The sequence below is a fragment of the Oncorhynchus tshawytscha genome, linkage group LG26 (assembly GCF_018296145.1).
Source record: "Oncorhynchus tshawytscha isolate Ot180627B linkage group LG26, Otsh_v2.0, whole genome shotgun sequence".
NCBI lineage: Eukaryota > Metazoa > Chordata > Actinopteri > Salmoniformes > Salmonidae > Oncorhynchus > Oncorhynchus tshawytscha.
Genome location: NC_056454.1, coordinates 52730442 through 52740448, shown reverse-complemented (window position 1 = coordinate 52740448; position 10007 = coordinate 52730442). Strand labels below are relative to the sequence as shown.

General features: G+C 47.2%; 1 protein-coding gene across 1 annotated transcript in view; it reads left to right on the top strand.

The window, feature by feature from the left end:
* Positions 1 to 4322: 4322 nt before the first annotated feature.
* LOC112236396 (thrombospondin-type laminin G domain and EAR repeat-containing protein-like) overlaps positions 4323 to 10007 on the top strand; it is a 60752-nt gene continuing 55067 nt past the window's right edge. Inside the window, exon 1 of the mRNA XM_042306390.1 lies at positions 4323 to 4459. Coding sequence (XP_042162324.1) covers positions 4384 to 4459 — 76 coding nt within the window. The 5' untranslated portion in view covers positions 4323 to 4383. The remainder of the gene's footprint in view (positions 4460 to 10007) is intronic.

The window sequence follows — 10007 nt, the reverse complement described above, 5'->3', positions numbered from 1 at the left end:
AGGCCGGTGACGACGACCGCCCGGGAAGGCGAAACACCCTCGGTCGGACTCGTGACATTAATGGTGTGATTATGTCTCCTCCTCTGACCCAGAGGGTTGTTAATGGTGTGATTATGTCTCCTCCTATGACCCAGAGGGTTGTTAATGGTGTGATTATGTCTCCTCCTATGACCCAGAGGGTTGTTAATGGTGTGATTATGTCTCCTCCTATGACCCAGAGTGTTGTTAATGGTGTGATTATGTCTCCTCCTCTGACCCACGGGGTAACAATCTGTTGAGAAGCCTTTTTGTCCTAGACTTGGCACTCCGGTACAGCTTGCCATTCCGTAGTAGAGAAAACTGTCTATGACTGGGGTGGCTGGGGTCTTTGACAGTTTTTAGGGCCTTCCTCTGACACCGCCTGGTGTAGAGGTCCTGGATGGCAGGCAGCTTATCCCCAGTGATGTACTGAACCGTACGCGCTACCCTCTGTAGTGTCTTGCGGTCGGAGGCCGAGCAGTTGCCGTACCAGGCAGTGATGCAACCAGTCAGGATGCTCTCGATGTTGCAGCTGTAGAACCTTTTGAGGATCTCAGGACCCATGCCAAATCGTTTTAGTTTGCTGAGGGGGAATAGGCTTTGTCGTACCCTCTTCACGACTGTCTTGGTTTGTTTGGACCATGTTAGTTTGTTGTTGATGTGGACACCAAGGACCTTGAAGCTCTCAACCTGCTCCACTACAGCCCCGTCGATGAGAATGGGAGCGTGCTCGGTCCTCCTTTTCCTATAGTCCACAATAATCTCCTTAGTCTTGATCAAGTTGAGGGAGAGACTGTTATCCTGGCACCACACTGCCAGGTCTCTGACCTCCTCCATTTAGGCTGTCTCGTCATTGTCGGTGATCAGGCCTTCCACTGTTATGTCGTCTGCAAACTTAATGATGGTGTTGGAGTTGTGCCTGGCCACACAGTCATGGGTGAACAGGGAAAACATGAGGGGACTGAGCACGCACCCCTGGGGGGCTCCAGTGTTGAGAATCAGCGTGGCAGATGTGTTGTTACCTACCCTCACCACCTGGGGGCGGCCCGTCAAGTAGTCCAGGATCCAGTTGCAAAGGGAGGTGTTTAGTCCCAGGGTCCTTAGCTTAGTGATGAGCTTTGAGGGCACTATGGTGTTGAACTCTGAGCTGTAGTCAATGAATAGCATTCTCACATAGGTGTTCCTTTTGTCCAGGTGGGAAAAGGCAGTGTGGAGTGCAATAGAGATTACATCATCTGTGGATCTGTTTGGGCGGTATGCAAATTGGAGTGGGTCTAGGGTTTCTGGGGTAATGGTGTTGATGACCAGCCTTTCAAAGCACTTGATGGCTACAGATGTGAATGCTACGGGTCGGTAGTCATTCAGGCAGGTTGCCTTCGTGTTCTTGGGCACAGGGACTAGGGTGGTCTGCTTGAAACATGTTGGTATTGGGTCAGGGAAAGGTTGAAAATGTCAGTGAAGACACCTGCAAATCGGTCAGCACATGCCCGGAGCACACGTCTTGGTTATCCGGCCCCGCAGCCTTGTGAATGTTGACCTGTTTAAAGGTCTTACTCACGTTGGCTACGGAGAGCGTGATCACATAGTCGTCTGGAACAGCTGATGCTCTCATGCATGCCTCAGTGTTGCTTGCCTCGAAGCAAGCATAGAAGTGAGGTTAATTGCCTTGTTCAGGGGCAGAATGATAGATTTTTACCTTGTCAGCTCGGGGATTCGATCCAGCAACCTTTCGGTTACTGGCCCAATGCTCTAACCACTAGGCTACCTGCCACCCAAATCTCACTGTTCATCTGGCCAGAAGGACGGGACTCCACCCTTCACCAGTCCACTAGGTTCGGCTCTTTAAAGGCGGCCCACTATAGATAAAGAGGTAATTATCTTCTGTACACCGCCTATGATACATTTAATGCTTTAATTATGACCTGGTTGAATGCAGCTTTGTTTGTGATGTGTAAGCAGTTATAGTGGGGAACCTAGGTACCCTTTTCATGGGATGATTGAACGATGATGGAATGGTTGAATGATTAGACGACAGCCTCAGATCAATTACCTGACTGTGAAGGTTAGTCTTCATGCAATCACATTTTCAATTGTAAATAAAAACGAATTGGCTGGTCACATAAAACAGTGGTGTCTGACAGCAGTGTCAGAGGCTGAAACCTTAACTAAACTTATTGCATTGTAATGTAAAAAGAGTGGCATCGTGTGTGTCTGTGTCTCTCTGTGTGTGTGTGTGTGTGTGTGTGTGTGTGTGTGTGTGTGTGTGTGTGTGTGTGTGAGACAGTTCAGTAACACAGGTGACCGTGTGGGTTTCCGGCAGGTGTCAGATTATCAGAGAGATGAAAGTATCAGAAGTTCCACTATCCTGATGCAGATTAAAACTGTCTCTGATAACTCTGTGAGAATCGCTCCTCGTATCTCTCTGGCCCACTGGCAGTCGGGTAGATACACAGATGGATTCATGCAGGGATATCTAGCTATATTTGGACAGTATCTAAGTAGCAAATGTATTTCAACATGAGTTATGAAACACTTTAGACTACGGTGAGTTAGAGTGGGTTGAGCCTGAGGTGGTGTGTGTGTGTGTGTGTGTGTGTGTGTGTGTGTGTGTGTGTGTGTGGTGGTGTGTGTGTGTGTGTCCCAGAGGTGGTCTGTGTTTAAAAATATGTCCCTTCAGATGAGTGGAGGGTTCACAGTGAGGACAGACCCCTAGAGAGGACTCACAAACAGTACAACCCCACTCAACCCATCCCTCCAGCCCCCTCACAGACCCCTAGAGAGGACTCACAAACAGTACAACCCCACTCAACCCATCCCTCCAGCCCCCTCACAGACCCCTAGAGAGGACTCACAAACAGTACAACCCCACTCAACCCATCCCTCCAGCCCCTTCACAGCCCCCTCCAGCCCCCACTCAATCCATCCCTCCAGCCCCCACAGACCCCTCTCACAGCCCCCACTCCAGCCCCCAGCCCCTCACAGCCCCCTCCAGCCCCTCCAGCCCCCTCACAGCCCACTCCAGCCCCCTCACAGCCCCCTCCAGCCACCTCACAGCCCCCTCCAGCCCCCTCACAGCCCCCTCCAGCCCCCCTCACAGCCCCCTCACTCCAGCCCCCTCACAGCCCCCTCCAGCCCCCTCCAGCCACCTCACAGCCCCCTCCAGCCCCCTCACAGCCCCCTCCAGCCCCCTCACAGCCCCTTCTCTGCTGGGGAATTCCTCTCCTCCCAACTTAGCTGCACACCTGAAAGAGAGAGATGGTTCCCTCTGAAACTCAACCTCCCTCCCTAACTCTCTCTCTCTCTGTCTCTCTCTCTCTCAGCTGCAACCCCTCCTCCCAGCAGCTGACTGTATTCTCATTTAAATGTCTGTAGAGGGACACCTCTCTCCTCTCCACAGCACTCCCAGGTGAAGTCTGTCTTTGTCATACACTCTGACAGGGCACAGAGGATAGAACAGAGAGGAGAGGACTGTTTTGTGACACCTTTTCCCGTCATTATTGACTAACTATAGACATTTAAAATGCTTGGAATATTTTACCCAGCATGCTCAGGGATGGCTATTGTTTCCTGGAAAAAGAGTTTTCTCATTTTGGAATGACATTTTGTTAGATTATGATTTTTTTTTTTTTTTTTTATGACGTAAAAATCTAATTCAACTGGATCAACTTGGTACTGTATATGTGAGGACCTGAATGGACCGGACCATTGGTACTACAACTGAAGGAACGTGCTGTTTGGGAGTGCGCTGGTTCCACCTCTGTGACCTTCTATAACAGGACACCGCCTGTCAGAGGGGATATGGTCTTTCTTTCTTCCGTGGAGTTTGGTTTCTTCTCTGGTACTGCTGGGGTGGACTGCTGCTACTGTTGAGGACAAGGAGGCTGAGGAAGCTGCTGTAAGCCAGGGAGACTTCCTTGGACCTGTGACCTGGGGGTGATAGGAAGCTGCCCTAAGGAAGACTTGGACCTGGGGGTGATAGGAAGCTGCCCTAAGGAAGACTTGGACCTGGGGGTGATAGGAAGCTGCCCTAAGGAAGACTTGGACCTGGGGGTGATAGGAAGCTGCCTAAGGAAGACTTGGACCTGGGGGTGATAGGAAGCTGCCCTAAGGAAGACTTGGACCTGGGGGTGATAGGAAGCTGCCCTAAGGAAGACTTGGACCTGGGGGTGATAGGAAGCTGCCTAAGGAAGACTTGGACCTGGGGGTGATAGGAAGCTGCCCTAAGGAAGACTTGGACCTGGGGGTGATCGGAAGCTGCTCTAAGGAAGTCCTGGACTAAGGGACCTGGGGGGACATGAGGGTCAGTTTGGATCAGGATCATCCAGGCCCCCTGTGAATGGGGAGAGAGAGAGAGAAGGAGCCCTGATGTCTGTACTGCTGCTGCTGGTCTGTATGTCTCTCCTCTGCTCTGGGACGACTGGGGGATGGAGACCATGCACAGGTACGTCAGAATAATCACGACACATTTACTCACTAAAAGGTATGAATAATATGCTGAGTAAGAAGAAGAAGAATTATGAAATCATTATATGCAGCAAATATCTAAAATATAGAAGTTAGTGCATTTAGTTTCAAACACACTTATAAATAACAAGAGTGGCTTAATGTTTCAGGCACAGCGATTCTGTCAGAAGAGTAAAACCACGATGTCAGTCTTCTCTAAGCTCACGTACTGTAGCTGCTAATTGAGAGACGACTGAGGTAAAATTGGGCTTCAACAAGTCATAACGTGCACTTCTCCTGTAAAGCGTCTAAGATTCTACCCGCTGGTCTCTAATGATAATAAACCTCTGTTAGATTCTACCGGCTGGTCTCTAATGATAATAAACCTCTGTTAGATTCTACCCGCTGGTCTCTAATGATAATAAACCTCTGTTAGATTCTACCGGCTGGTCTCTAATGATAATAAACCTCTGTTAGATTCTACCCACTGGTCTCTAATGATAATAAACCTCTGTTAGATTCTACCGGCTGGTCTCTAATGATAATAAACCTCTGTTAGATTCTACCCGCTGGTCTCTAATGATAATAAACCTCTGTTAGATTCTACCCGCTGGTCTCTAATGATAATAAACCTCTGTTAGATTCTACCCGCTGGTCTCTAATGATAATAAACCTCTGTTAGATTCTACCCGCTGGTCTCTAATGATAATAAACCTCTGTTAGATTCTACCCGCTGGTCTCTAATGATAATAAACCTCTGTTAGATTCTACCGGCTGGTCTCTAATGATAATAAACCTCTGTTAGATTCTACCCGCTGGTCTCTAATGATAATAAACCTCTGTTAGATTCTACCGGCTGGTCTCTAATGATAATAAACCTCTGTTAGATTCTACCCACTGGTCTCTAATGATAATAAACCTCTGTTAGATTCTACCCGCTGGTCTCTAATGATAATAAACCTCTGTTAGATTCTACCCGCTGGTCTCTAATGATAATAAACCTCTGTTAGATTCTACCCACTGGTCTCTAATGATAATAAACCTCTGTTAGATTCTACCCGCTGGTTTCTAATGATAATAAACCTCTGTTAGATTCTACCCGCTGGTCTCTAATGATAATAAACCTCTGTTAGATTCTACCGGCTGGTCTCTAATGATAATAAACCTCTGTTAGATTCTACCGGCTGGTCTCTAATGATAATAAACCTCTGTTAGATTCTACCGGCTGGTCTCTAATGATAATAAACCTCTGTTAGATTCTACCCGCTGGTCTCTAATGATAATAAACCTCTGTTAGATTCTACCCGCTGGTCTCTAATGATAATAAACCTCTGTTAGATTCTACCCGCTGGTCTCTAATGATAATAAACCTCTGTTAGATTCTACCCGCTGGTCTCTAATGATAATAAACCTCTGTTAGATTCTACCCGCTGGTCTCTAATGATAATAAACCTCTGTTAGATTCTACCCGCTGGTCTCTAATGATAATAAACCTCTGTTAGATTCTACCGGCTGGTCTCTAATGATAATAAACCTCTGTTAGATTCTACCCGCTGGTCTCTAATGATAATAAACCTCTGTTAGATTCTACCCACTGGTCTCTAATGATAATAAACCTCTGTTAGATTCTACCCGCTGGTCTCTAATGATAATAAACCTCTGTTAGATTCTACCCGCTGGTCTCTAATGATAATAAACCTCTGTTAGATTCTACCGGCTGGTCTCTAATGATAATAAACCTCTGTTAGATTCTACCCGCTGGTCTCTAATGATAATAAACCTCTGTTAGATTCTACCCGCTGGTCTCTAATGATAATAAACCTCTATTAGATTCTACCCGCTGGTCTCTAATGATAATAAACCTCTGTTAGATTCTACCCGCTGGTTTCTAATGATAATAAACCTCTGTTAGATTCTACCCGCTGGTCTCTAATGATAATAAACCTCTGTTAGATTCTACCCGCTGGTCTCTAATGATAATAAACCTCTATTAGATTCTACCCGCTGGTTTCTAATGATAATAAACCTCTGTTAGATTCTACCCGCTGGTCTCTAATGATAATAAACCTCTGTTAGATTCTACCCACTGGTCTCTAATGATAATAAACCTCTGTTAGATTCTACCCGCTGGTCTCTAATGATAATAAACCTCTGTTAGATTCTACCCGCTGGTCTCTAATGATAATAAACCTCTGTTAGATTCTACCCGCTGGTCTCTAATGATAATAAACCTCTGTTAGATTCTACCGGCTGGTCTCTAATGATAATAAACCTCTATTAGATTCTACCCGCTGGTCTCTAATGATAATAAACCTCTGTTAGATTCTACCCGCTGGTCTCTAATGATAATAAACCTCTGTTAGATTCTACCCGCTGGTCTCTAATGATAATAAACCTCTGTTAGATTCTACCCGCTGGTCTCTAATGATGATAAACCTCTGTTAGATTCTACCCGCTGGTCTCTAATGATAATAAACCTCTGTTAGATTCTACCGGCTGGTCTCTAATGATAATAAACCTCTGTTAGATTCTACCTGCTGGTCTCTAATGATAATAAACCTCTGTTAGATTCTACCCGCTGGTCTCTAATGATAATAAACCTCTGTTAGATTCTACCTGCTGGTCTCTAATGATAATAAACCTCTGTTAGATTCTACCCGCTGGTCTCTAATGATAATAAACCTCTGTTAGATTCTACCCGCTGGTCTCTAATGATAATAAACCTCTGAATAATACCTGTGTCATAACAGAGGTGAGTGATTCTTTTTATCCAAGGAGTGTTCTCGATCTTCAGAAACAGAGACTCCAGTACAGCTAGCATTATAAAATGACCTTTAAAGGCAAGTTGAGATAGAACTGTATCACTTAAGATAAGAGTTGATTTAATGACAGTTGGCTACTGGTCTAACAATGCTACTGGTAGATTCTCCAGTCATATGAAGATCATGACAGGAAACAGAAAGTTCTGCAGTGTTTCTTATCACCAGGATTTCCTCCGTCAGTAGCCCACAGACCACAGCTTTAGGGTTTGTAAGATAACTCAGCATAGACAAGCCTATAGTGTGTCTGGGTTATGGTGAACAGGGTACTGCATAGTTGTTGGATGCTCAATATAATCAGGCTATGATCCCCCCCACCTCCCCCATAAAGCTTCCTCTGAGATCACGTGGCTCTGATTAGATTGTCAGCCAGGTACTGCTATCTATCGTCACGGTAACCATCCTGTCCTTTCTTCTGGTTGCTACGGTAACGTACAACAACAATGATATCGATTTGAAGATTTACGTTTTAGTTTACACATTTTCTGTTAAAATGTGGACACTACGCTTTGCTCGTGTCATAGACACATACACTCCATGGCAAGTTTATTCGGTGCATGGAATTTACAAGGTGTTCACAAGTTCCTCAATTGGTATCAAGGCACCAAACGTGTGCCAGGAAAACCAGCCTGTACCGTTGACACCAGGCAGGACGGGGCCATGACATACAGTAATTGAAAATTCTGTACATAAACAAGGAAATGGATGATAGAAACGGTACACTAGGATTTACAGGACATGTTTCCAACGGGGCAGTTAAGCCAAACCAGCTGACATCATTCTGGTGACGCCAAATCCTGACTATGCCATCAGCATGATGCAACAGGAAGTGGGATTCGTCAGACCAGGCAATGTGTTTTCCACTCCTCAGTTATCCAGTGTTGGTGATGTCCACTGGAGCCTCTTCTTCTTGTTTTTAGCTGAGAGGAGTTGAACCCGGTGTGGTCGTCTGATGCAATAGCCCATCCGTGACGAGGACTGTCGAGTTGTGCGTTCCCGAGATATCGTTCTGCACACCACTGTTGTACTGCGCCGGTATTTTGCCTGTTTGTAGTTGTTGCTATTCTCCTTGGACCTCTCATCAACGAGCTGTTGTCACCCGCAGGACTGCCGTTGACGGGATGTTTGTGGTTTGTCGCACCGTTCTCGGGAAAACACAAGACACCGTCGTGCGTGAAAAGCTCCCAGGAGGCCGGACGTTTCTGAGATACTGGAACTGGCGCACCTGGCACCGACGAGATCATACTAAACTGAACGCGCTTTTTACCGTTCTAACGTCTCACTGTCTGTAGGAGCGAATCGTTGTCATGAACGGGGTGAGTTCATTTTGAGAGTTAATTCCTAGGGGATAAACACATATCCGGTTGTCTGATAATGTCTCTGTCTGTGCTGTCAGACTGTACTGTCAGTGTGTCTGTACTGTCAGTGTGTCTGTGCTGTCAGACTGTACTGTCAGTGTGTCTGTGCTGTCAGTGTGTCTGTACTGTCAGTGTGTCTGTACTGTCAGTGTGTCTGTGCTGCCAGACTGTACTGTCAGTGTGTCTGTGCTGTCAGTGTGTCTGTACTGTCAGTGTGTCTGTGCTGTCAGTGTGTCTGTACTGTCAGTGTGTCTGTACTGTCGGTGTGTCTGTACTGTCAGTGTGTCTGTGCTGTCAGTGTGTCTGTACTGTCAGTGTGTCTGTGCTGTCAGTGTGTCTGTGCTGTCAGTGTGTCTGTACTGTCAGTGTGTCTGTACTGTCAGTGTGTCTGTGCTGTCCGTGTGGCTGTGCTGTCCGCGTGTCTGTACTGGCAGTGTGTCTGTACTGCCAGTGTGCCTGTACTGTCAGTGTGTCTGTGCTGTCCGTGTGTCTGTGCTGTCCGTGTGTCTGTACTGTCAGTGTGTCTGTACTGTCAGTGTGTCTGTGCTGTCCGCGTGTCTGTACTGTCAGCGTGTCTGTGCTGTCAGTGTGTCTGTACTGTCAGTGTGTCTGTACTGTCAGTGTGTCTGTACTGTCAGTGTGTCTGTGATGTCAGTGTGTCTGTACTGTCCGTGTGTCTGTACTGGCAGTGTGTCTGTACTGCCAGTGTGCCTGTACTGTCAGTGTGTCTGTGCTGTCCGTGTGTCTGTGCTGTCCGCGTGTCTGTGCTGCCCGCGTGTCTGTGCTGTCAGTGTGTCTGTGCTGTCAGTGTGTCTGTACTGTCCGTGTGTCTGTACTGTCCGTGTGTCTGTGCTGTCCGTGTGTCTGTACTGTCAGTGTGTCTGTGCTGGCCGTGTGTCTGTGCTGCCCGTGTGTCTGTGCTGTCAGTGTGTCTGTACTGTCAGTGTGTCTGTACTGTCAGTGTGTCTGTGCTGCCAGTGTGTCTGTGCTGCCCGTGTGTCTGTGCTGTCAGTGTGTCTGTGCTGTCCGTGTGTCTGTACTGTCAGTGTGTCTGTGCTGTCCGTGTGTCTGTGCTGTCAGTGTGCCTGTGCTGTCAGTGTGCCTGTACTGTCAGTGTGTCTGTACTGTCAGTGTGTCTGTACTGTCAGTGTGTCTGTGCTGTCAGTGTGTCTGTACTGTCAGTGTGTCTGTGCTGTCAGTGTGTCTGTGCTGCCCGTGTGTCTGTGCTGCCCGTGTGTCTGTGCTGTCCGCGTGTCTGTACTGTCCGCGTGTCTGTACTGTCCGTGTGTCTGTGCTGTCCGTGTGTCTGTACTGTCAGTGTGTCTGTGCTGTCTGTGTGTCTGTACTGTCAGACTGTGCTGTGCAGAAC